This window comes from Acomys russatus, chromosome 9, assembly GCF_903995435.1.
Source record: "Acomys russatus chromosome 9, mAcoRus1.1, whole genome shotgun sequence".
In the NCBI taxonomy this organism is placed as follows: domain Eukaryota; kingdom Metazoa; phylum Chordata; class Mammalia; order Rodentia; family Muridae; genus Acomys; species Acomys russatus.
Window position 1 is genome coordinate 42,908,069 of NC_067145.1, and position 27,689 is coordinate 42,935,757.

General features: G+C 44.8%; 1 protein-coding gene across 1 annotated transcript in view; it reads left to right on the top strand.

Annotated features, from left to right (window-relative positions):
- The first annotated feature begins 2,903 nt into the window (after positions 1-2,903).
- The window catches only part of Arhgap21 (Rho GTPase activating protein 21), a 128,554-nt gene continuing 103,768 nt past the window's right edge, over positions 2,904-27,689 (top strand). Inside the window, exons 1-2 of the mRNA XM_051151244.1 lie at positions 2,904-3,048; positions 3,858-4,309. Of these exons, the coding sequence (XP_051007201.1) occupies positions 4,229-4,309 (81 nt within the window). The 5' untranslated portion in view covers positions 2,904-3,048; positions 3,858-4,228. The remainder of the gene's footprint in view (positions 3,049-3,857; positions 4,310-27,689) is intronic.

Below are 27,689 nucleotides of genomic sequence, written 5' to 3' on the forward strand. Positions count from 1 at the left end.
CACAAGGATTAGCACATATTAACTGTTATGATTAAAAATGAGATGGCATGCAATGGGTATGAATATCGAGAGATTTATTGTAGAAGTGTGAGAGAGAAGGAAGTGGGGGAGGGGTGCCCCGGGGGGGGGAGAGAAAGAGAAAGGGGGGGAGAGAGGAGAGTCATTTGTCCTTTTATATCCTGGGGCCCTGGCACATACCTGGTGACAGGCTGTGATGATGTCAGAGGTTGCTAAGCAACCTAGAGCAGGTATGCTCACAGTAAGTTAAATGTTAGCTAATATAGTTATTACTGAAAATGATGTCTGAGGTACTATAGAGCTGTCTATAAAAGAATGGATTCTAGAACCTGACCCTCTGGGTTTGAGTCCTGCCTTCACCACATAGCATGCCATTAAGGTGTACATAAAAGTCTTCGAGTAGTACTTACCAGGAGACAGAGCTAATGACATGAGGGCCTGCTACTGTTCCTCATTAGTGCTAGTACTTACACACAAATAAGAATTTGTCCCCGTTACATGGAAAATGAGGAAGGAAGATAGTCTATAATGTTTTTAAAAGGCTTTATTTAATTATGTATGTGTGGGGGCTGTATTGCAGTAAGCACAAGTGCCCTCAGAGCCCAGAGGTGCTGGGTATGCCTGGAGCTGGAGCTACAGGTGGTTGTGAGCTGGCTGTTGGGGGGGGGGGGTCCTAGGAACCAAACTCTCTTAACTGCTGAGCCATCCATCTCTCCAGGCCCTGGATATGATCTTGGTTCTCACATGTTACCTCCTTTGACTGAAATGTTTCATCTGTAGGTTGTTACTTTCCCACAGTTCCATAACACGTTTTATTTCCTTTCACAGGCAATGTTTTATTCTCTAGTACTGGATAGAAACCTTTTCCCCAAACCAGCATTTGTGAAAGATCATCTACCACAAACAAAACCTTCCAGATACCCTGTGCTGTAAGGCGCTCAGCTATGCCACAGATGCAGATCTGCATGTTAGCCGCAGATGTGAACTTTTGCCTGTCTCCTCTTACTTTCTAAGTCCACTAGTGATAAACTGCTTGAATGTTAAATTTTTATTCAACTTTTGTTGATTTAGCCAACAGCAGGTTATATAAGTATGCTGCTACGCAGTAAATCACTAAGCAGTAGGCTCTATTTTAATTAATTAATTAATTAATCACTCTTCGCTATTGGTTATCTAGTTTGTTCAGGGTCAGCCAGACCTTACACATTTCATGGCTACTGAAAAAAAAAAATTATCTAGCTAATTTCTCTCCTCTAAGTGTGAGGATTTGGTTGTAAATTCTGTCCGGCGTCTTTCACCGTAAGGAAGTATGAACCAAGGTTTACGGTCTTCCTTAGCAGCTCCAGAGCGCTCTTTTGAAAACCTCCACAAGAAACAGGACCCTAGGCGGTGGGTGTGGAACAGGGAGGAGTCATAATGGTAGCAAAGAAGACTAAGGCAACACTTCCCACACTGTCTTGTTTTTGTTCTGTTCTCCCAGGATGGTGGTGACAGTTGATCAGACACAAAAGCTGGCAGTCCCCTGCCGAAGTGAGGATCAAGATGACCCTCAACAGCAGCAGCAGGGGGGACAGAGACCAGGAGGAGGGATGTGCATAAGAGAAGAGGACGAGGGTGATGAGGTGCCAAGCGCCACCACCACCGCCACAGTTAGATTCTCCTCTAAGGTTCGGAGCTGGTGAGCCACCTCCCGAGATGGGGTGGGGGTAGGAAGGGAAGGCTGAGGGGTGGGGCAGAAGGCTGGAACCGGTAGGCTCTGATTGGTTCTCGCACTCTCGCAGCGTCACCGGATTGGTCGGTTTGCAGCGGGAGATGTTATGAGGTGCAAGAGGGCGGAGCTAGCCGTTTGGGTAGGAGCGTTGGCCTGGGAGTGGGGTGTGGAGCAGCGGCTGCGGGGCAGGCGGCTGAGCCTCGGGGACCCAAGTGTGGGGAAAGCACAGCCACCGCCGCTCGGTTCCGCTAGCTGCGCCTGTTCGCTCATCGCTCTGCAGGTTAAAAAACAAACCAGCAACAACAACAACAACAAAAAAACCAATCCCCAAAAAACCAACAACAAAAAATCTGAACGACACGTAGTCGCCACCACCTGGTCCCTGCTAACCGCAGGAAACTACCTTGCAGTGCGGCGGGCGGGGACACTCCCTTATCTGGAAGCCCCACGTCCCTAGCTCCTTGCCCCACCCGCTGCAGAAAAGGGGCCATCGTTCCCCCAAGACCTGTCCCCGCTGCCCCGCAGACAGTCGCAGGGCTGTGCCCACTCCCGCAGCGGCGCTCGGGAAGCGGCTTGGAGTTGTGTGCTCCGCGTCGCGGTTGCGGGGACGAGAGGGCTAGCGGGTGTCCAGGTTTCGGGGGACCTGGCGACCACCACCCATGTCCCGGCCCGTCTTCCTCCTCTAGCTTGGCTCCTCGGGCCGGGTGACTGCAGACCGAAAAACTCCGCGCCCCCGAGCGTCCCCCGGGAGGGGAGGGGAAGGAGGTGGGGTGGGAGGAGGTGGATCCAGAAGGAAGGCGCGAGCAGTCCGCCCCCGGGAAGCAGCTCGCGCGCCCGTCAGCCCGGCCAGTCTCGCGCTCGGCGATCGCGGGCGCGGGAGCGGGGGGCCCCGGCCGGCCCGGCCAGGCGACGGGAGAGTCCCGCGGCCGCCGCCCCGCCCCACGCCCTCCCGCGGCGGCGCCGAGAGCCCGGGGCCGGCCGGGGCAAGCCGCGGCGCTGCCTTGGAACGGACCCTAGGGGTCTCCGTTGCGTGGTCGCTTCTCTCACCGCCCTGGGCTGAGGCGCGGGCCCGCGGAGGCCGCGCCCGCGTGTGCGCAGCGAGCCAGGCCGGGGCACAAAGGCGGGCGCCGGGCGCCGGGGTCCGGCGGGCCGCGGAGGAGGGGCGGTGCCTCATGAATATTAACCGAGCCGCGGCCTAGCGCGCCCCGCCGCGGGCCGAGCCGCCGGGCCGAGCTCTTGCTTCCCCGCACGCGCCCGGGCCGCGCTTCCCGGGAGCCCGCGCCGGCGACCCGCCTCAGGAAGGGGCGGAGGAAATAGTGGTAGGTGGGTGGTTTGCTTTGCGCCTTTCCCTTTGCTTCAGGTGGCCACCGGGGAGGGCGAGCCGGGGTCAGGGGAGGGGGGTGGCCGGCAGTCGCCAGCTAAGAGTTGCCGGGGCCGCGGCTCGCCCCAAGCATGCCCGGGAGCTGGAGCGGGAGCGGCGCCGCGTCCCACCCGCGGCCGCACGCCTCCCCACCCATCCCCGCCGCGGGCCAAGGAAAACAGCCGCCTCCTCGGGGGCGCGGGCCGGGGCGCAGGGCAGGCTGCCACGGGCGGCCGGAGTCACCCGCAGCCCCGGCGGCCACCGCAGACGCCGCTGAGCCCACGCCCGCCCCGGTCGGAGCTGGCTTTTTTGTTTGTTTGTTGGGGAGTTGGAGGGCGTCTGCGAGTCTAACCGGGTGCGGAGAAAACTTCGCCTAAGAGTAGGTATCCGGGTGCTGCAGACTGCGCGTACCGCCTCGGCACTGCCCAGGAAATGCAGCAATTAAAATGCACTTGAACCGGGATTCTTTTTTTTTTTTTTCCTTGAAGGCTTCATAGCAGCCGGGCGTGTTTGACACAGCCACCGGAGCAGTTCTGAGCTCTCATTCTCTCTTTCTCTTCTCGATGTTCAGGCTTTCCCCCCTCCCGCCCCTTTAAAAAAAATTTGTTGCGGGAGGGGATTGTTTCTTTCCTTTGCGTGGTTCACCTTCGTGGACTGAATAATCCTTTGGATTGTGGGAGAGGGGGAACTTGGTCTGGACTTGTGGCAAGGCTAAAGATCGGCGCCTAGGGAAAGTTCGCGTCCGTCATTAACTTCTCCCTGTTCTAGGAAGAATCTCCGAAAGCTGACGCCGGAGCAACTCCCTAGGATTTTCCCTGGCCTCGGAGCAGCCCCGCCTGGAAGTGGACCTCTTCTCTCTGCACTTGGCCTCTATCCTCCCTGCCGAGGAAACCTGTCGCCCCTGAACTTTGAAGTCTGGAGAAAATGAAGAGGGAGAAGTGTGTTGAAGTGGGCGTTTGAAGGGGGGCGTCCTGCAACTCTTTTTTTTTTTTAATCGTTGTTTGAGCAGTCCTTACCTTGCACCGCCTCAGAACCTGCTGTGGAATTGGTCCCCCCCCCCCTTTTTTTTTTTGGTGTGTGGGTGGCACCTCTCCAATGTGGACTCCCAAAGGATTTGTCCCTTTACAGTTTGAAATGAAATGATGGCCACACATTGGACTGGTCTGCCTGAGGGAGATGGTGACAAACTCAAGGCCTGTGGGGCCGCCTCTGCCTGTGAGGTAAGCCAGCCAGCTAGCTTTGGGCGGTGGCTTAATGTCTGTGAGCGCGCTAAGAGTGTGGGGTCGTCTGCCACTGGGCCTCGGGAGGGGCTTCAGCTGCTTACTGGCAGCGCCCCAGTTGTCCAAGAGGGAGGTGACGCCTGGCCTACTTTTGTTTCTAGGGACTTTGGTGATTAATTAGCAGGGGCAAGCCTCAATCTTGGTTACCAGCGGGCCAGGGGGCATTCGTTTCTCTCTCATGGCCAGGAAGCCTGACAGCAGTACAGCTCAGCATCCATTTTTCCTTCAGTGTTTTGGAGATTGATCTACTTGGGGGCGGCTTTATGTAACTCTCCTGTGCGTTACACCCCAGGGGCGAGGCAGCTGGTATTGCTTTGGTGCACCTGGAATCCAATGTTTTCGACTCTGGTGGGAGGGGATCCTGGCTGCTAGTGGTGCCTATAGCAGCATTGGGTGGCGATGGAAGTCTTTTTCGTGGGCAGTTTAGGCTCAGTCTTGGAAGCCGCCGGTAGTGTTGAAAGCCCAGCCTCCTGGAAATCTCCTGGCTTTGCTGTTGTTTTATTTATGCTCTTTGGGCCCTTACAGTGCCCCACAGTTCTGTGGGCTGCTCTAGGTGGCAGGTTGCTTCCATTGAAGGGCAGAGAAGGGTTTGCTGGGAAGAATTTACTTAGGTTTTCTTTTCTTTTTTTTCCCCCCTGCCTCCCCGCAACAGAATTCGTAGAAGAATCTATTCATTTATGGCATCCACATGACTGCTGTCCCGTCGTTTATTTGAGTTGCTGTATGTGGCATTTTATGTCGATGATGGGTCTATTGTGTTGACTTTGTTTCCGTATAGTTTCTGTGATTTGCTTGTTCAAGGTGCTGAACATTATTCTTTAAATGTCATTTTTGAGGCGCCTGTGTCTTTATTGAGATGTCAGTGGTGACAATAGCAGCGTCTCCGATGAGCCCTTGCTAGCTCAGTTTTCTTTTGCCTCTGTTGTGAATTCTCTCTTGATGGTCTTTGGTTGTGAAACATGTGAATTTGGACGTTTAGTCAGTTAAATTTTGGTCTATAAAGCGTGCAGAGAACATGCTTCACAGTTTACCTCTGGAATAGAAAGTTGGTGTGTGGACAGGGCATTCTGTGTGTTACCGCACAGTTTATTGGGCAGAGCCTCAGCTTTACACCTAGAATCAGCATTCTGCTTTTTGACATGAGTAAACGCCTGCTTGCAGGTGGAGCGTAATTAAGCCTAACACCACGGTCCTCTGATCACAGTAAACCATAATGAAGCCTTTTGGAAGACCTACCTACAACCCGGTGATTGCTTAATGGGTGTTGTAGTTACATAGTGATATGTGCTGTAGTCCTAAGGCCTTGTTTGTCATTGTCCTGCGAACACTTTAATTAACATTTTGCTTGCATTGTGGTTGCTAGAACTAACGTGCACTTGACAATATGTGACAGTATGTGAGTGCATGGTGTTGTTATTGTTTAAGGATTGCTCCCAAACCAAGAATTTAGATACATGTTGCACTTGTCCAGAAACCAGTTTGTACTTCCATTTAGTCCTATGCTGGTTTTATTGACAGTGGCAGTGCATGTTTTAAAGGCTGGGAGATTTGTTTCCATTTGGGCACTTTTGCTTGTGTGGTTATATTGTTTCTAGCTAAGAACGATGAAACAATGTTGTCTGTATTTTGCTCATTTAAAGAGTACTTGAATTTGGTACTAATCTATTTGGCTTTCTAAAGAGTAGTTTTAGATTCTTTGTGCTTCAGAAAACATTTTCCAACTGGCAGGTGGGAAGTGAGGGGGAATTGCCTGATTATTGCTTTCCTCTCATTAGCTCTGATATGAATTTCTCTGGTGCTGGTTACAACTTGTGAATATTTCTGAATACTAGAAAGGGAGTGGCCATAGTTTGATCAATATTTGTTATTGAACACTTAGTATTTGCTTCCCCCCCCCCCCCCCCCCCCCCCCCCCCCCCGAGACAGGGTTTCTCTGTGTAGCCCTGGCTGTCCTGGAACTCACAGAAATCCGCCTGCCTCTGTCTCCCAAGTGCTGTGATTAAAGGCGTGTGCCATCAACACCTGGCTGCTTTTAGTTTTATTGGGAATACTGTATTCTGTAATATTGTCATTCTTTACTTAAAAAAAGGAAAAAGAAGAAACAGTAGCTATATTCCTGGATGTGAAATATATATTAATGTACATTTCTAAGGAACCAGGAAACAAATGCATATGACTTGGTTTTAATGGTGTTTGTTAATTGACCAGAATGATTAACTTTGTGAGACAGAAGAAACTAATTTAGTAATTTAATTGGCATTTCTTTCATGCCTTATCTCAGTAGTTCATTACATGTTCTATGGATAAGGTCAGTTGCTTTGCATGTTCCTATTAAATGCTATAATGCACTTGTGTTGTGTTGATAAGTATGTTAACTTAGGCACTCTTCCTCAAGACTACATAGGAAAACCAAGAAGCACATAGCTCATAACGTAGAGGACTGTGATAGTTGAGAAAGTATCTTGGCGTTCCACAGCAGGACAGGGCCGGTTGTGTCACAAATACTTTGTGCGTCTAAAACGTCATCCCCCTTCCTATAGCCATGCTTGTGTCACAGCAGTCATCCTATGTCAGCCTCTCAAGTGGTGGGGTTATAGGCAGGCGCCACCAGGCTGTGAAGATGTGCTTTTCAATAATGGTTTCAGTCACCCTGAGCTGTGGAGCCATGGTGTGTGTGTGTGTGTGTGTGCGTGTGCGTGCACGCGCACTCAAATGTGTACCTGCCTGTCTGTTTTGTGTTTTGGTTTTTTTTAACCAGAAAACTGATATGCTGTAATAGTTCCTTCCCCCCCATTTTAAACACAGGTTGTACCTTTTAGTCTACAATCCTCAGTATTCTATAGTAATGAAAAATGTAGCAACTTCATTATTAAAAGCTTCACTGTTATTGTCAATTTCATTAGTTCACTCTTGTCTTGCTTTTATTTTATTTTATTTTATTTTTTACTTAGGCTAAGATTATCCTGTGTTTGTGGCTGATGAAAATTAATTGCTTGTTGATAATGGAATAGTATAAACACTAAGCATGTTTCCAGAGAAGGAAGTTGTATGAAGTCTTGCTGTTGTTGTTGTTGTTGTTGTTGAGACAGGGTTTCTCTGTGTACCCTTGGCTGTCCTAGACTGGCTTTGTAGACCAGGATGGCTTGGAACTCACAGCGATCCTCCTGCCTCTGCCTCCGAGTGCTGTGGTTAAAGGCATGTGCCACCACGCCTGGCTTTTGACGTCTTTTATAGTAGTGCTCATTTGTTTTTGTCCCAGACTCCCTTGCTCCATCTCAAGCTCTTTCTGCTTTCTTTTTCTTTTCTTTTTTTTTTTTAAATGGGTTCCTTTACTGTTTGCACATTTCATATTGGATTGAGCCAGAGCCAATCTCTATTCCTTTATCCTCTCCTCTGCATTCATTCCTAGGTTTTATTTTATGTTTCACAGTATAGTTGACACCCAGTCTATAACCCTACCCCAGATTTTATGGTTGCCTTCTCCACCCACATGGGGACTTTGTTAAGTTCTGAGCATTGTTTCAGACTGTCCCGCAGGCATGCAGACTTCACCGAGTCTGCCCTGCCACCACCCTGTCTGTGTGTGCTGCTTGCTCTCTTGCTGAGCAGTGCCACTGCCTACTTGTCCCGGTCAAAGCCAGGTGGTTATTGTTGATCTAAAGTTCTGTCCAGTCTACATTCCAGACGGCAGCGGCTGCTACCCGCGTCCGGGTCGCTGTCCCACTGACAGAAGCCACGCAAGCAGGTCTCTCCAGGAGCTTCCCAGTAGCTCAGCTTGCCTCGGTCACCTTCCAGAGCTCAGTCTGACATGACTTCAGTAGTTAGGGTCACCCTGCTCCTTTCTCACCTTCTCTTTCTCTAGTTCTTAGAGTTCAGATTGCAGGATTGTGGAGCAGGCAAAGCCTTTTCACCTTTACCCCACTACAGGTGTCTTTTTGACCTTGTGGTTCCTCTTCCTCTCCTGTTCTGTCCCCCCACTGCCTTCCTTATCTGATTTTTCCCTTAGCCCTCCAGGCTCTCTCCTACCTAAGTCCTATGGAAGTCTGCCCTGCCTCTCCAAGACCGATTACTTGTCCCTAGTGCATTAGTCCGAAACACGCTGTGCTTTATTGGGAACAGTGCTCACGGCTCTGGCCAGCTCTGTCTTCTCTGGACTGCAGCCTCCATAAGAGCACAGGCCATGTTTACTTCCACAGTGTCTGACACATAATAAATGCTCAGTGTTTGTTGAATAGATGAATGAATACACTGGAAGGGCTTTACATTTCAGTGACTGTTCGCTGAGATTCTGGTACACTGATTATTATCTTCATTATTCTGCCTCATCATTCCTTCCTTTACCGGCTTTGGAATTTCTTCAACTCCCACCCCTCCAACCTCCCAGATAAGGTTTCTCTGTGTAGCCTTGGTTGTCCTGGACTTGCTTTGTAGACCAGGCGGGCCTCGAACTTGCAGTGATCCGCCTGCCTCTGCCTCCGGAGTGCTGCCACCGCCCGGCTTTCTTCAGCTTTTTTTTTTATCTACATATCTTGGGACTCAGTTTGACCCTCTTTTCCTCCTGAGTTTCATGGTTTTGACCCAGGGTTGTCCCAAACTGGATGTGTATCTGAGGCTGACCTTGAACTTGTGATCTTCCCGATTCCGCCTCCCGACTTGTGGTATCACAGGCACATGCCAGGAAATCTGCTTTCCTCTATTAGTGTCGTTTTTTTGAGACAAGATCTCACTGTAGAGCCAGGGTGGTCTTGACTGTTTCAAGCCTCCCCAGGGCCGGAGTGACAGGTACTTGCTACCTGGTATGTATCCTTTTCTCTCTTGGTTCAGGTGGCCACATCCTACTGACCCGAGCACTCAGGATCCCTATGCACTTGGAAGCAAGCAGGCAGCTCCAGAGCCAAACTGCTGATTCTCCGCTTCCTGCTACTCACCTTCCTAATTTGCTCCTTCCGGGCATGCTCCTCAGGAGCACTAGCAGCCCTGCTCTGCAGGCTCTGGAATGATTGGTGTCTCTTTTTTAGCACACATATGACCCGCATATTTGCTTGCCTGATTTCTCAGCTTGCTACGCAGCTGTAGTCTCCGTGTTGTAAGCAGAGCAGGCCATTTATAAATCAAATCATGTCATTCCTTCACTCCAATTCCTTTAATGGCCTTTCATTTCCCTAAAAATTAAAAGGGCAGAGTTCTTTTAGTGACCTTCAGGGCTTTGCCCTCTCACCTTCCTGCCCTCACTTCCTGTTGCTCTTCCCTGGGTTTTGTACTGACTCTCCATCCTAGAGTTTCGCTTTTCTGCATGCACAGACCAGGCCTGGCGGCCTCCAGCCTCCCACTCGCTGATCCCTCCTTTTGCACTGTTCTTCCCCCATCTCCTTCCTCATGGCTCGCTCTGGGGTCCTGTTTGTGTTTACAGGCCACCTTCTGCTTGAAGCATTGCCCCTCCCCCTTCTTAGTGAACACCACTCCCCCACTTGGAACCCACTGCCCCTTCCCTGCGTTATCTCTGCATCCCCCATATCCAGTGGGCCTGCTTGGCGAGATGATTTTACTCTTTTTCCCCCCAGGTTGGTAATGCATGTAGAATATACACGTTCAGAGTACAGAGTTCGGCTGTTTGCTCATGTGCTCTTTGTCTCCTAATGTAGTTTTCAGATGAATGAAGACAAGAAATTCCACAGTGTCATGGTGTTTGTTCTTAGGCATGTAATATGCAAACACTGTGTTATCCGTGGAGTAGGAAGTGCCTGGTCTTCAGAAGGGCTCCTCACACCTTAAATTCCCTTCCATTTCCATCAGGGCTGCTGCAGAGATGTCTGAGTCACTTATTTTCCTTTGTATCTTTCTTACCTTTGGGAAGTTGGTTACCAGGTTACAGTAACCAGGACGATATGTAGTACAAACGAAGGAAATAATTTGTACCGCTGGGTTTGATATTAGACTTAGTGGGAGGAGAGTCAGAGTGGTGGATGCCAAAAACATATCGAAAGGCAGTATGCCCAGGGCTCGAGTACTTTACCTGGTATTCATGTGCTTCTGGGCTTGAGTTCTAGCACTTAAACACACACACACACACACACACACACACACACACACACACACACATACACACACACACAAAACAAAGTTTATATTAATAATGTGTCTGTAGTGAAATGGTTGTCTAGCATATGAATGATACTTAATTTTATATTTTTAATATAATAACTAGACAAATTTAACTTTGATGAGAATACAGAGATGATAATTTTTCATCCTTTTAAATCCCAAACTGCTGTTTACTGATTTTTAAAATAAGTTATGTGCTACCAGTCTTGTGAAATTCTGGTTTCTAGCAAATCTATACTCAAAGCAGTAGGCGAGCAGCCTTTCAGAGGCATGTGCTGTGTTCCCGGGATGTCCTGGGCTTGACCCTAGCTAGTTAGAGCATACCATAACGCCATTACTTAATGGTGAGTGTTCCGCCATAGCCATGGATCCAAAGCCAGAATACGCTCTGCCAAACTCTCTCTGTGGAACATTAGGGCTGAGGGCGAAGCGTGCCAGGATTGAGAGTAAATAGTTCAGTAGCAGAAGTGTGTGTCACTCAGGGCACGGGGTGAGTCTGGATTTGAATGCATTAAGTAAGATCTGTCACTCGATAAGAGCCACTAACAAAGAAAATCCCTCTATAAGTTACTAGTGTTCCTTAACATTCACTTTTGCTTAACATATTTTGAAGTCTGTTGTGCTTGATTTCATGGTTTTAATTTGAGCTACTACAGGTCAGGTAATCTATAACAAAGGCACTTCCCTCTTTCTTTTGTTCTTTGCACTAGGAAGAAAGAGCCTGTTATCTTCATGTACTAACCGTGTGCTTGCTGATTTAAGAATGGGCAGTGCTAGTGTTGGTAGATAGATGCGCAGATGCCGTTATCGAATGCAGCTATTCTCTGTTGCAGAAGGACCATATGGTAGGCACTTGTTTTTCTTTCTGGTTGATGTGATTAGATTACAAAAATGAAAGGTTACTGTATTTAAAGACTGTCCTAGTATTTATCTACTTTTACTCGACCCTTAGGAATTAACTGTGGGAAGCTATATAATAGGCTTCCATATACTCTTAGGGGTAGAAAGACTTTGTAAGTAACTTTAGAGTTTCTGTGAGAAACACGTGACATGAGATATCCTTGGGAAGGCCAGGTTTATTTTGGCTTAGGGTTTACCAGGATCTAGTCTGTGGAGGCCGCGAAGGTATTGTGCAGAGAGCAGACAGTGCTGGTCACGTAGCGCCTGCGGTCAGGAGCTGGGGGTGACAACTGCTGCTGTGCAGCTTGCCTCTCAGCTTTATTCTCTAGGACTCCGGCTCCCAGAGTGGTAACACACACATCCGGTCCTTCCTCAATTAAAGTTTCCTGGGAACATCTTCATAAACATACCCAGCGTGTGTGTCCGTGGGGACGCTAAAGCTAGTCTAGTTGGCCATGGAGGTGAACCCTTATAGACATCTTCACGCAAAAACTCGGGTTTAGATTCTTTTCATGAAAATAATCTCGTAGTTTGAAGTGCCGTCGTCTCACTAAACTGAGTAGTGTACAAAATAGCTTGTTTCCCCATGGAGTAATAGAAGACAGCATTTTACAGTTTTAAAGTAGCCAGAGCGATGGCACTAGGGTAAAGGCACTTGCTGTAACCTGTAACCCACGGTGGAGGGAAGGAGAACTAATTCTCCAGAGGTGTTGTTCTCTTACCTCCACAGAAGCACCGTCATGTGTGCACCCACATGCACACACACATCACTCTCATCTCCACATGTGGACTGCACATACACGTCACACATATGCATGTGCACACAGATTGTAAATTTTTAATCTGAGAGACAAATGGATATACTGTGCTATAGCTTCAAAAACTTGACACTATAGAATATTTTGTTTTCTAGTTAATGTAAAAAAAAATTCTTTTCTCTCAAGTTGGACGTTTAAAATTTAAATTTGGTATTTCTGAATATTTATCTGTTTTTGGGACCATAGACAGAACAGAGCAAACTGTTGTTCATTACTATAAAAAGGCTAAATTGAGGACTTTTATGCACTTTCCCCCAGTGGCTGGCTGCTCAACGGCCTTCGTCTGATATTGGGTATGTTTGGATTCTGGCTTGGTTTCTTACTGCCTTTTGCCCTGTTGCTTATCTCAGCTATGGGTGGACATCTGGCAGAGCTGTGGGTAGTGCCAGGTATGCTCTGTCCTCATAACCCGATGCACATACCATCTCTTGATTTCCTGGCCCCCTCCCTCCACTGCATTCATCATTAATATAGCATATTAGAAGTTAAATTCCTGACTGTCCTGGACTTGCTTCGTAGACCAGGCTGGCCTTGAACTCACAGAGATCCATCTGCCTGTGCCTTCCAAGTGCTGAGGACTTACATTCTGAATAAGAGTGATTGTTAGGTAACAGATGGAGTTAGTACATTTGGAAGTTTCTTCTGGATACAGTTTAACTAGTGTAATCGTGGACTTGTTCTGTATTGAAGATCATCTGTGTGAACTTGATCAGTGAGGGCTACTTTCTTTTCTGGGCTCTGAATATTGGCATCTAAAAATAATAGGGATCGGCATGTGAGATGAGGGAAGGAAATGCTTGGGGCACCCATTTTAAAATCAGATCTTTACTAAAAGCTTTTATGAAATTGCTTTTTCCTTCATTCCTTCATTATTTATTCATTTATTCATTCACGTTTCTCAACAGGTTTGAACAAAGAGAAAAATAGAGACAGGAAAATTAAAAGCGTAGAATTGTCCCCAGGTGTATACTTGCAAATTCTGCTAAGGTTATAGGCTGGGTTCATGTCCCAGAAGTCTTCCTTGACTTTCCAGTTCGTTCTTTAATTTTTGAAGTGACTAAAGCCCAGTAAATAAACAGAGACAGAAACAAAACCCCAAGGCAGTGGGGAACTCTGTGAGACCCATCATCTCCCAGGAAGTTCTCCATCTCAGAGCTTGTGGTCCCTGAGAGGACTGTTTCCAGTATGGCGCTTGGGCCAGAACACTGATTTAGTGAAATGTAGGAGATTATGATTAGGAAAATTTTTCGGTTTTTTTTTTTTTTCTCCCTAAAATAGGGTTTCTCTGCATAGCCTTAGCTGTCCTGGACTCCCTTTGTAGACCAGGCTGGCCTCAAACTCACAGTGATGCACCCTTCTTCCCGAGTGCTGGGATTAAAGGCTTGTGCCAGGAATTTATTTATTTACTTATTTATTTATTTTGCTGTCTTATTTTACTTTTAAAGTCTTTGTATTTTTTGAAAATTCATTTCATAATCTCATAGGCGTGCATCTTTGTGGGTGTTATAGATGGATCATACCCACATTGTATAAAAATTTCAGAGTCTAAAAAAAATAAAAAAGAATTTCAGAGTCCATAATGTAGAACTAACGTTAGATTCTTTTTCTGTGTCTATGAAGGTAGAGCTAGGTGGTCTCAGGTAGATGGGCCTATTTTGATTAGAAGTTAACTGAAATGAAATTTGTTTTCTTGGTAGAGGTAGAAGTACCTAGAAGGAGGTGTTCTAAGCTACCCCTGCCTGGCAAGTTGGGGTGATCAGTCGAGTAACTTTTTGAATTATAGATTTCTAGTCCAATCATTAACGCAATGAATGAATGAGAATCCCCGGAGGTCACACCAGACCTTTATGGCTTTTGTGGTATCCCAGTGATCATCCAAGTTTCAGAACAGCAGAACTCTAGACCATATTCACAGACCCTTCCAAGAAGTGCTTAGTGGACACAACTTAGTTAATACTCAAGATTGAAGCCATCGCCGGCTTCTGTTGGAGCCAAGCATTATGCTCGTGTTGCTACTCTACTGAAGTGGTGTCTTTTCAAGGACAGGGAACTCTGCGTCAGGAGAGCCAGGTATGGCGGTGCACATCATATCTCCAGCTGAGAAGCCCAGGCACCGGCATAAGTTCGAACCCAGGGGTTCAAGGCAGCAAAACGAAACACTTTAAAATTCAAGAGGTGTGAGTGGTAGCTGAGTGTACTTTTGAAAAGTATCTGCTGAACCTTAATCAATCATTTTAAAGTGATAGAATTCTGCATTTTGGCTTAGTGCAGCTACAACTTTATTATAGAAGTAATTTTTTTGTTTGTTTGTTTCATTTGTATTCCGGTATTGCTGGAATAACTTGTAATTGGTTGTTTTTACTAATTTTTAGCAAGAACAGAAAAAGTCACAGCAAAAGAATATATATGTGCACACACACACAACACACACACACACACGCACCTCTGTACCTAAGTGCACATTGTGAATGAGTGACAGAAATCATTTCAACATAAATCGTCAATAATGAAGTGTTCATTAGTGAGATAATTTCTCCTATAAATCCGTCCCCATTTGCTGCCAGCAGCTCTTCGGATTCTGCCCTTTGAATTGGTGTGGTTGTTCAGTCTGATTCATAGTCGCTGGCATTGAATAATATGATGCAAACACAAGGCAAACTAATTGCAGTGTCCAGTTGCAGTTCTGAAGAAGAAGTGGGGTTTCTTGAAGACAGTGAATGCGAAGGAGAAGGCGCCCAGCCGCTGACAAAGAGGATCTGGCAGAGTGAGACCCCTTCACAAATGAAGAAAATGTAATCAGGGTTGATGGGCATCTCAAAGGAGAGCAGTGTTTAAGGATTAAGAGCTTTTGAGAAATTGATGTCTTCGACTGTGATTGCATCTAGGAGGGTGCAGTTGCTCTCGGAGGCAAAGTTTAGCTTAGACTCAGTCTTTCAGCAGCTCTGTTTGCCAAGAGACAATAAAAAGCAGGTATGACTATATTGACGGACGGATGGAAGTAGTGAACAAATTCCTCTTACTGCTGAGAATTAATAGAGAACCCTAGCTTTTCTGGTTGACTTTTAAATGAAGCTGTTTTTAAGAAGACCTCAAGATAGCTTCTGAAAAGATTAGTTCTTAGATGCCCACGTAGTTCAGAAGTGTGAATATTTTAGCTGCCACCATTTGTGACTGTCACGGGTCTTTGCTGCCTCAAGTACCAGTGATAACTTAGCCAGGTGTTCACTGATCAAAACCAAGACTGTCAGGGACAGCTAAGTTGTAAGTTCAGTGAGTCGTCTTTGGATTATATCATCAAACTGTCTCCAGGTGACGGTATCAACAGAGCCATAGTTTGTGGCCACAGTATGCTCTAGGCACGTAGGAATACGTCTCTCTCAGGAGATGTCGACGATCAGGAGATCAGGAGAGCCTAAGAATCATTTAACTCTTTGGTCTTTGATTGTGGCTGCCACTCTTGATAGCCTTTGATCCCTGTAGTCATTATTTTTAACTTTGGCTTTTAAGCAGATCATTCAAATGGCATGTTTGGATTAACTGATATTTCTAGAGGCAGGTAGACAGTTATTTAAAGGCCTAAAATATGTGTGTCCATTCACAGAGCACAAGGATTCCTCAAAACATAGCGATTAGAAAGTGCATGTTCCACACTGTGTTGAAGTATTAGATGATTATTGACAGGAAAATGGTACATCTTCTCTAGCTGGCTCTTCATTGACTGTAGACTAAATAGAAGTCTTAGTCTCTTAATAGGATTTAAACCTTAGAAATAATTTTGTGTATTAACTAAGTGGGAAGATGAGTGCCAATATTATGTATAAAATAAGGGTCATTGTTTGGAACCTATACAGATTGTGAAAAGGGAATTTCATCAATTAATTCATGCCAGTGAACTTGGCAAATGAAATGTTAAGGATCTTAAGAGGGACAACTTACTGAAATGGATACCAAGAGATTTAAAGAATCTTAACATTATCACGTGTTATCATGTGGAGTTATAAACCTCTTTAAATAGGTTCTAAATCTATTTGGTACATTGGTAGGTATATTTAAGGTGTGAGTGTGTGTGTGTGTGTGGGTGTGTATCTTATATATTAAATATGTCACATATTTAAGAAAGAAGAGATTCTATAAATGAATTTTACAGAAACTCAATAAAATAGAGGCAGAGAAAACTTTCTGGTCTCCATTTTGTGGGGCAAATGTAAGCCTGTCCATATAAGAGCATAAGAAAAAAATTGTATTAACAGCTGTCATGTTTAAAGACATGCTTAAAAATATTAGCAAGTCAGATCTCTCAATAAGTGAAAAAGGTAATATGCCACAAGTAAGGTGGGAGTTATTCTAGAAATGAGAAGTTTATTAAAAAAAATAAATAAATTAGTAGCAAAACGAGAGTTCATATGATCATCTCAGTAGATGCAAAGTATATGATGCAATGTAAGTCAGAAAACTGGGAATATAATGAAATTTGACGAAGAGCATCTGTAACAGCTGTCAGTACTTACCTCCAGGGCCACACTGCAGTATGTAAGTCCGCAGAAGAACTGGCAGGAAGAAAGAGAGTGAGACGCTTCTCAGAGAGAATGCACGTGCGCACCTTGAAACCCTAAGGAATGGACCGGCAAACTCCCGCCAGGCCAGCACTAGTTGGTAGACGGTTCAACTTCAGGGCGTGAAGTGGCTACCTAGTAGCTTTATTTCTGTGCGCTATCAACAGCTGGACAGTGAGACTTGAAAGTAAACACTGTTTTAATGTTTGAAGGAGACTAAACAGAGCCAGCCACAGAATGCTCTGTTAAGAGTCAGTTTAGTTCCGGTTAAAATTCTAGCAGGCTTTTTATTGTTCCTGTTTGTTTGTTTTTTGAGACAGGGTTTCTCTACATAGCCCTGTCTGTCCTAGAACTCACTATGTAGACCAGGCTAGGCTGGAGCTCACGGAGATCCACCTGTCTCTGCCTCCTGAGTGCTGGGATTAAAGGCGTGCGCCACCACTGCCTGGCAAGGACAGTGTTTTCAACAGGTGGAAATACATATAGAAAAAAAGTGCATCCCTTTTATGTCTCACTGGACAGAAAAGTTAATCTAACATTGATCATTGATGTAAATATAAAAGCTGATTATAGCCAGGCGGTGGTGGCGCACGCCTTTAATCCCAGCACTTGGGAGGCAGAGGCAGGTGGACCTCTGTGAGTTCGAGGCCAGCCTGGTCTACAAAGTGAGTCCAGGACAGCCAAGGCTACACAGAGAAGCCCTGTCTCAAACCCCCCCACCCCCCCCAAAAAAAAGCTGCTTATAAAGCTTCAGTAAAGCTGTAAAATTGGCAAAAGATTTCTGGGAAATGACAAAAAACATTAACTAGAAGAGTCACTATATCTACTTTATTAAAACAAAAAACTTCCATTCTTGTAATTGCCATTAAGAAAATGGTATTATTTTCTTAACCAGAGCTGGATTGGATGATGGGATTGCTTCCAGAGTCTGCATTAAAAACTCACAGGTTTGAGTGATAAAACAGCCTAGCTTTAAAAATAGGCAAAAACTGAACTCCAGCCAAGACAACGGAAAACATATGCAGACATGTACATCATTATTAGTAATTAGGGGAAAAACATTAGCTTGTAGTGTTAGATATTCTTTGTAGACCAGGCTGCCCTCGAACTCACAGAGGTCCACCTGCCTCTGTCTCCTTGAGTACTGGGATTGCAGGTATGTGCCACCATGCCCAGCTGCTGCTGTGATTTTTAACTAAGTTGATTGATAGAAAAGTTTGTGAGAGCTTCCCATTTAGGTCTGCTTTGAAGCATTAAAATAACAGTGCTGTTATTTTTAAATTTCAGTTTCCAGTTACTTATTACTACCCTGTCGGATGAAAGATTTTGTCTAGCAACTTTGCATCCTCAAAATGCAAAAATTTCACTTGTTGGGTACCATCATTTACTCATTAGAGAACGGCCAGAATAAAAGTCAGAATACCAAGTATTGGTGGGTAAGGAAGGAGCGAATGAACACTCACAGATTGTAGCTGACATTTCACAGCCATGGAGGAAAACATTTTGGCAACAATCAGAAAGTCAGGCATTCATTCACTATGCTAATTATTTCTGTTATTTTGAGACAAAGTCTAGCTGTGTAGTAGCCCTGGCTAGCCTACTTCTTGCTGTATTGCCCAGGGTAGCCTTGAACTTAAGACAGTCCTCTGCCTCAACCTCTCAGGTTCTGCGTTTACAGACTTGCAGCTCTCTCTTTCTCTCTCTCTCTCTCTCTCTCTCTCTCTCTCTCTCTCTCTCTCTCTCTCTCTCTCTCTCCCCCTCTCTCCCCCTCTCCCCCTACCCCCTCCCTCTCTCTCCCTCATACTCACTTATGTTTGTAACAGCTAACATTTCAAATTCATGTCTACAAACAGATGAAACAGAAAGCAAATTTAATTTAATTTTTTGTTTTTTGAAACAGGGTTTCTCTGTGTAGCATTGGCTGTCCTGGACTCACTTTGTAGACCTGGCTGGCCTCAAACTCAAAGCGGTTCACCTGCCTCTGCCTCCTGAGTCAGAAAGCAAATTTTAATGTAATATATAGAAGAATACTATTCAGCACTTAGGATAAGCTACTGATGCCTTTCACCACACACATACAGCTCAAGAAGTAAGAGACGCCAGACATGAAAGGAAAAAAAAAAAAAAATATATATATATATATATATATATGTATATATATATATATATCATGCAGTTCCACTGTAGGAAGTCCTAGAACTGGAGAAAATAATCTCTCTATCTCTCTAGTGATTTTGGTGGTCACAAGGGGGAATGCTGATTGTAGAGGCCTGAAGGTCAGGTGTGGCAGTGGCGGCTATGTGTATACATATATTTGCCAAGATGAATTGTTCATGTAGTTGATATGTTTTGTTCTGTGAATTACACCTCAGTAAAATATATTTGAAAAGAAAAAAAGTTTGGTAACATAAAATTCTGACAAGGCCATGTAGTACCAAGCTCAGATACAGCACAGACCTCCCTTTATTATTTATTTATTTGTTTATTTATTGGTTTTTTGAGACAGGGTCTCTTTGTGTTAGCCTTGGCTGTCCTGGACTTGCTTCATAGACCAGGCTGGCCTCAAACTCACAGTGATCCTCCTGCCTCTGCCTACCAAGTGCTGGGATTAAAGGCGTGCACCACCATGCCCGGCTTACCTCCCTTTAAATAGCACCCTCGACCAAAACCTTTGTGTTTCTCATAATCATCGGGTATCCACTGAATGATCCAGAACTTCCATTCTTAGATAATGCCCCCAGGGAAAGAAATCAGATGCCCACAGGCGGGTCCATAAGTGCGTGCTCATGCCACACTGGAAGTGACTCACCTGTCTGTCAGTGGGAAAATAGATAAAGCATTGTGGTGTGGTCACACAGCAGCCGAAGATGGATGGATATGAAAATATTCTGTGCAGAAGACCGAAGAGCCTGTCACTGTGATCGCAGAACTATTACCTGGTGATAGAAAATAGAGTTGAGTTTGCTTTTATAGGGGAAGGCCAGGGCATCACTAGGAGGAGCACAAGACACTTTGTGCGTAGTGGGAATGCTGCCCATCTTCACGTGTGTGTGAATGGCTTCGGTGCGTGGACTTGGAAAATCAAATAAATTATGGGCTCAAGAATTACATGTAACTGTATATACTCAATTAAAACAGTAAATATTCACGTGGGAGATGCTTCGGTGGGTAAAGCTCTTGCTTTGCAGGAATGAGGACAGGGTTTTGGACCCCTCTACACACATGTGTAAATGCTAAGTGGGCATGGTGGCCTGCACTGGCATTCACAGTCCTCGGGAGGCAGCTGAGACTTGTGATGCTGGGAGCAGGCTGAGTAGCTGAACCAGCCCAGCTGGGGAGCTCTGGGATTGAGGAGGAGTTCCTGCCTCTGTATCTGAAGTGTCTTCCTTGATCCCTGTCCATCTGAGGCCAACCTCTGGCCTCCATGTGCATGCACACAGGACACTAGCCTCCCCTCCCATGTGCGCACATAGATTCCAGTTCCTCTGTTGGAGTTTCTGCACCCTCAGGAGACTGAATTTAGTTGGCATTTAATTTTATCTCCTGTATACCAATCAGCTTCTCATATCCTAATAGCTTGGCAAAATTTATAAAGTTTTGGCTTTCTTTAGAAAAAAAATTAGAATTTATTTTATTTCCTTAATTGTAGTCATATTAAAAAATCATAGTGAAATTGTACAATAACTGAAGATTGCATATGCTGTAGGCGGTTCAGTTGTAACTGAAGTATATATTGAGTACATATAGCTATATTTATCAGTTTTTTCTATAATTATATCTAATATAATTTCATATATGATTAATGAGACTGGAGTTTCATTGCCAGGCAACATAATTTTGTATGACTCTTTATTGTTTTGGAGGTGGAAATAAGTAAATAAACTCATAATAAGTTTGTAAAAATGGAAATAAACTGTTAGCTGTTCTGCTTAAGTGCTATATATAGTGTTAGATTCTTTATAGGAAAAAGTCTATTTTATAATGTTTTCTTTTTGAGGCCAACCTGGTCTACAAAGTGAGTCCAGGACAGCAAAGGCTACACAGAGAAACCCTGTCTCAAAAAACAAAACAAAACAAAACAAAAAAACCCAAAAAACAACCCCCTCCCCCCCAAAAAAATGTTGTGTTTGGTTATGTGCAGTAGCTATGCACCTTTAGTGGTTCAACAGCTTAGGATTGAAGATGTAACTAATACTTAATACTCATACATGCATGCACTGTGTTTGCTGAGGCGCATTCTTCATTCCCTCTTCTCCAATTCATCTGATCCCTCCCCGCCCCCACCTCCTTTCCCTTCCAGCTTCCAGTGCAGTGTGGCTGGGGGCGGGCTCATGAAGTCCCACCCTCGTCTGGACAGCTTTGGCAATTGATGACTGTTGGGAAGGGAAGAGTCAGTTTTCTTCAGAGTTGCTGCTCCTGAGAGGCTACTTATGTGCCAATAGATTGTCTTACACACATGCATGTACAGGCAGCACTAAATGGACACAATGATACTCAGTTTAAAAAAAGAGATCATACTTTAACTTGGCGCACAACTTGGTACATTAAACATGTCCATAATTTTGTGTAATTATCACTATTTATTTCCAGGACTTTTTCCTTCACAGCAAACTGAAACTCTGCCTACTAGGCGGCGCACTGTTCTCCCTAGCCCCTGGTTGTCTCTGTTCTATTTCAGCGTTACCAGTGTGCCTATCCTAGGTACATCCATGCAGCCATACAGCATTTGTCTGTTTCTCTCTGGCTTACCTCACTTAGCACTGTGCTTTCATCCTTCACCCACGCTGTGTGATGTATCATAGCTCCACTTCCTTCTATGGTGAGCAGCACCCTGCTGTAGGAACATAGCGTAGTTTTTATGCATTCATTTGTTTATGGTTTCTTAGGCTGTGAATAATGCCATTGTGAACATAAGGACACAAGTAGGGTAGAACTGGTGACAGAGTTGCAGGCAGAGAGGACAACATGACAGAAGTAAGTGTGAGATAGTTACTAATGTCCACAAGAAACAAGACATTTATGAAAGAGAATGCATAAATTAATTTGCAAATGAGGTCTTCACTGTCACGTCTCCCAGTGCTGATGGCAGGGAGCAGGCTTCAGTGTTTGGACAAGTCTTTGCTGCATTCCGTTCCAGCTCAGACCTGTTTTTGGCTCATGAGGGCATCATGCAAGGAATCTCTGCTATAGTCTGTATCCAATATCCGACTTCTACAAAACACCTAGGGTCTAGTTAGCAGTAAGCAGGTGGGTTTTTTGGTCAAACTGTATCATCTGCTAGTTCTCACAGGTGCAGTGTGAGGACTGAGGACTGAGAAACTGTAACATTGGTGATAGTATTTTTCAAAAATTTTCCTTTTTAGTGAGTTAAATCAGGGATGTCTCCATTTTAATAAATTCTGGTCTTGTTCTCTGACTTTATTTAACCTTGTTTCTGCCCATCTCTTTTTACTGCTAGTTTATGGCCTGTAATCTGCTGGGGACTTCCTGGTGGCTGTCTTGCTTTTCTCTAGATGGAACAGGCATGGTTGTAAAGATAACATTCATTTCTGTCTGACTAGTTGTGCACAATCTTAGAAGTTAGCCTGTCAAGCTACTTAAACTCTTCGCAGGGAGCAACACTAGTTAGATTGATTTGTTTTCTGGTAACAATATAGACGATGTGAAATTCCAATTACATTAAAAGCTTTAAAAAAAAGTATAGGTGCCAGGCGTGGTGGTGCACGCCTTTAATCCCAGCACTCGGGAGGCAGAGGCAGGTGGATCATTGTGAGTTTTAGGCCAGGCTGGTCTACAAAGCGGAGTCCAGGACAGCCAAGGCTAACACAGAGAAACCCTGTCTTGGGGGGAAAAAAAGTGTGTGTGCTTGGCACTATGAGTGTATGCCACTAGTGTGAAGGTGTTGAGGAGGCCAGAAGAGAGCGTTACATCTTCTGTAGCTGGAGTTAGAAGCAGTTGTGAGCCGTCCACCACAGGAGCATAAACTCAAGTCCTCTGGAAGAGCTGGAAGCATTCTTAACCAATAAGCTGTCTTTCCAGCCTGTAGAAAATTAAGTCTTAATAAAGGGTGATATGGGCTGTTAAATGGCCATATAGGTAAAGACTTTTTTTTTTAACCTATAAATGTAACACCAGAAAGTAGTCGTTGGTCTGCTTTCTAGCATGCAGTTATAGTTGGATCTGTTTTTAGTTTTGAGAATCTTACAACCTTTTACTATCTCATTCCTACTGTACTGTATGCATTATGTTGTTGACGTTGTTAGCTATAATGTTTGTTTAGTCTCAGAGTACTGGTTAGTTCTTTGTAAGCTATGGACTGTAATATCTGTTTCCTAGAAATACGCTTAAGACAAAGAACATTTTAGATAATTTTATAGTGCAGAAGAAAGAGTGTTAACACTCACTATTTCAACACACAGCATTGAGTCCTTACGTCATTCCAGGAAGGCATGCATGACTGTATGCATTTTCAAAATGTAGAAACTGGGGTTCGTTGAGCTTAATTAACTTGGCCGAGGTCACTCATATCTATAGTCTTATTTCTGTTCATTTCTTCAGAGTGGTAAATTGATAATGATGTTTTCCTGAGGAAAGCCTCCCTTGTGTTTGAACCTGACCTAGACTAACCTCCTGCGGTGAGATTAGAGGTCCTTTGAGCTCCCCACCTTGTCTGTGATTCCTTGAACTCATGACACATCCAAAATCCATCGTGTCTGTTCACGCTCACTGTGTTGTACCTTTCTCATGTCTTGTCATGTACATATGTAAACTCCACACTTTCTTCAAGCCTGCCTGGGATTCCCCTGCCTGAGAAGCTGTTTCTGACCTCATTAACCCAGGCAGACAGTATTTTCCCAGTCCGAGGGTAGATAGTCTTGGTTTTGGTGGCTTCTCTTCCTTTTACTTTTATGGTTTCTCTCCCTCCTGTCTCCTGTTGTCATTTACATTATTTTTAGTATTGTAGTACTAGCACTACATATTTTTAGTTGTTTCAGTTTCTTAGAAGTGTTAGGTGCTGCAGACTCTTGCCTGTCCTCTGAGTATTTGCACTCCTGGAATAAACACAGAGGGCCTCTGGTCATCTTGGGTCAGGTTTTACTATCAGTGTGTTAGAAATGTTTTCACTTTCAGAGCCATTTGGAGTTTAGGATAGTCAATATGTAATTGTAGATACAGATGGACTGTTTTAGAAACCTGTCTAGTAGTCACATGATAATTTATGACTTCTTTTTTGCCCTTTTTTTTTTCTTAAGTATTAATTACCTTAGAGATAATGTGATTTTGCGGGTGTCACCTGCCAGTTGGTCTGTTATTAACAGATAGGTGTAAGCACGTCCTGTCTTTCAAAGCTTATTGTTCGTTTGGTTTTTGGTCAATGGTGACCTTTTTAGTTTTCTGCTAAATCTTTTAGATACAAACCCTATTATCGCTGGTGCCTCTCTTATTTTCTGGTATGATTTTCTAGTTCAATTTTATGTGGTATTACAGCTCAGGATCTGGAATCAAGTGGTTTCAGGACATCTTGGTATCTTTTAGTGGATACAGCATTTGAAGACTCTTGTTAGAGAGTCCATTGTTAGTGAGTTGACTTTGAGACTTTTCACACACAGAGAGAAGCTGCAGATTTGTACTGAGTGGTCCCTCATATCCTTTACCCAAGTATTCATAAATGTCCTATAACCATCTATAATTAATTATCTTAGCCAGGACAGTGGTAATAACATTGCTATAGCATTGCTATGGAATTATAGGTCTATTTGCTGTATTTGTTTTAAAGATAATGATAGTGTGTGAGTCATACTGTTTCCTTTGGAATCGTTTGGAGGGTGATAGTGCTGTTTTCTGAGTTGGGTCTTACTATGTAGCCCTGGCTGTCTTGGAACTCAGTATGTAGACCAGGCTGGTCTCGAACTCACAGAGATCCTTCTGGCTCTGCCTCTTGAGTCCTGCGATTAAAGGCATGTAGCACCAAACCTGTTAGGGTTAGGAGTTTTTGTTTAACTTCTTTGGTATTAAATTTCATTCCTCTTTATTCTTAGGGTACTCATTTTAATTTTATCCCAAACAACATACACAACAGTCTAGGGAAAAAAAATAGTAGTGCCTGATGACTGTATTTACTGAGAAGTTACGAATGTTTCCTGTTCTTTGTCTACCACCCCTCCTATTGTTTTAGTTGTAATATATCTACTTTGTCAAACAGTCAGGAGTCACAGGTCCGCTTTCTTCCGTTAATCATTTGTTGTAGATTCTAAAATAACTAAGTGTTAAATATTCATCTCTGCTTCTTTCTTTCTTCCTTTCTTTCTCTTTCTGGTTTTTCAAGACAAGGTTTCTCTGTGTAGCCTTGGCTGTCCTGGACTTGCTGCCTTGTAGACAAGACTGTCCTGGAACTCACTGTGATCTGCCTGCCTCTGCCTCTTGAGTGCTGGGATTAAAGGCGTGCGCCGCCATGCCCGGCTTTCATCTCTGTTTCTTACGCCCTTGCTTCTTTAGTGTTTTGTTTTGACACGGGGTTCTTTTTTATAGTCAGTACTGGCCTGTGATTTCCTCTGTAGCCTAGGCTGGTCTGGCAGTCACCACGCTTGCCTGCTTTAGTCATTTTGATTGTCTACACTGTGTTTTCTAATAGGTTCTGTCTTAGGACACAAAATTCCTGGAGTTCTGACAAGTTTGTCTGTGGATATTACAACAGAAAGTTTGAGTGTGGGCAAGTTGTCCTGAACTCTCTTTCTGGATTCTCTTAAGTCTGATTCTGCAGATTGTTTGCTTTATGGCATATAGATTTGTTGTGGGAAAGTCAGATGGCCATTTAATTTTATTTCCATAAGTTTTTGCTCTTTCTGCCTCAGTTACTAAAGGTGGCTCTGTTGGTTACTTTTCATTGCTGTGATAAAACACCATGGACAAAGGCGACTTATGGAAGAAAGAGTTTATTTCGGTTTATAGTTCATGGCAGGGAGTCCATTATGGTGGCAGTAATGTGGCAGCAGACAGCCAGAGCCAGATGCCAGAGATATCTTGTCTTTCATTTAAAACACCAGGCGGAAAGCAAACTGGAAGTGGGGCAAGGATTATACATTCGCAAAGCCTGCCTCCAGGGATGCATTCTTCTAGCAAGAAGCCTGCTCTCACAGGCTTCCAACCTCTCCAAACAATGCCACAGTGGACCAGGTGCTCACACACAAGAGCCCATGGTGAACACTGCTCATCTGAGTCACCACAGTGGACCAGGTGCTCACACACAAGAGCCCATGGTGGGCATTGCTCATCTGAGTCACCCACAGTGGACCAGGTGCTCATACACAAGAGCCCATGATGGACATTGCTCATCTGAGTCACAGTGGACCAGGTGCTCACACACAAGAGCCCATGTGGATGGACACTGCTCATCCGAGTCACCACAGTGGACCAGGTGCTTATACACAAGAGCCCATGATGGACATTGCTCATCTGAGTCATCACAGTGGACCAGGTGCTCACACACAAGAGCCCATGTGGATGGACACTGCTCATCCGAGTCACCACAGTGGACCAGGTGCTCATACACAAGAGCCCATGATGGACATTGCTCATCCGAGTCACCACAGTGGACCAGGTGCTCACACACAAGAGCCCATGTGGATGGACACTGCTCATCCGAGTCACCACAGTGGACCAGGTGCTCACACACAAGAGCCCATGTGGACACTGCTCATCCGAGTCACCACGGTGGCTTCAAGTTTATCATCTCAGTTATGGCTGTTCTGAGGGAATTTCCTTTCAATTTCAAATGTTTTTATTTCAGGAAAACATAATCAGCTAACTCCTTGTACATAACTTTTCTGCTTCTCTGGGTTTCTTAAAGGACTGTGCTGTATGTACTTGAATGAATGTCCCTCCTATTTTCAGTGTTTGCCACATTCTCTTGTGTTTCCTCTACCCTAGGGTTTATTTCCGGTTTTATTTCTTTTTCTTCTTTTGAATTTTATTATCTCATTTCTGAGTTTGTATAGTTTGGAGGGAAGCTTATTTGACCAATTGGTGATTGTTTTAACCCAATTCTAATTCACGTTCTGTGTCCTATAGAACAAGTGGGAAAATACTTTGAGAAATGGCGCCCTATTCTAACAGAAAGCAATGGTGGAACTGATGTAGCCTGTGTAGTCCTATGATTAACTTTGGTTTAAAATATTCTCTTGTTAATCCTGTGGAGCAAGATTTCAGAGAGGACTGACAGAATGGTAGAGGGCAGCCGAGGAGAAAGTTGATGGGAATGTAATTTAGGTGGAGGCAGCTGGGTAAAAAAGAGACAGTATTTTAGAAGTGACAGATTTCGTAGCTAGCTGGGTAGAGAGAGGAGGGACTCAGGATGGCAAGTTTCTGTTTTGGTACCCAAGGGCTTGAATTGTGCTTCGTTATGTAGATTAGGAGATTATTGGGGCTGGGAGTTTGGGAGGGCGAGATAATGAGCTCTGTCTGGGGCATGTAGGTACCCATGTTTAGCAAGGGCTCAGTCATGCAAATTGGAGGCTGGGAGAAAGGGTGGCATTGGCGGGGGCTTAAAGTAATTCATAGTCATGAGCCTGGAGGATGACATCATCTAGGGAGAGCACAAGAAAGGAGAAAGTAGGTCATGGAGAGAATTCCAACTTAGATAAGAAAGGGAACCAGCCTTAGGAATATTAATAAGAATGATTGGGTGCTACTCTGTTTTCATCTTGTTATGGCTGTTCAGGCGGAAAGGCCCATGCAGGTGTTACTCGTTTTACAAAGGACTGAGTTGGAGTTCAAAGGTTAGCCCTTGATCCTTGTTGCACTCCTTGCAGGCAGTCGTTGAGAAAGCTCAGTCTATGTCACTTGCATCCACACTTTTCTCACCTCCTACCTGGCCTCTTGCTAGGCAAGGAGCTAAGGAAATACTGCACAAAGTGGTGATGTGCTACCTAGGGTGAGAGAAATGGAAGG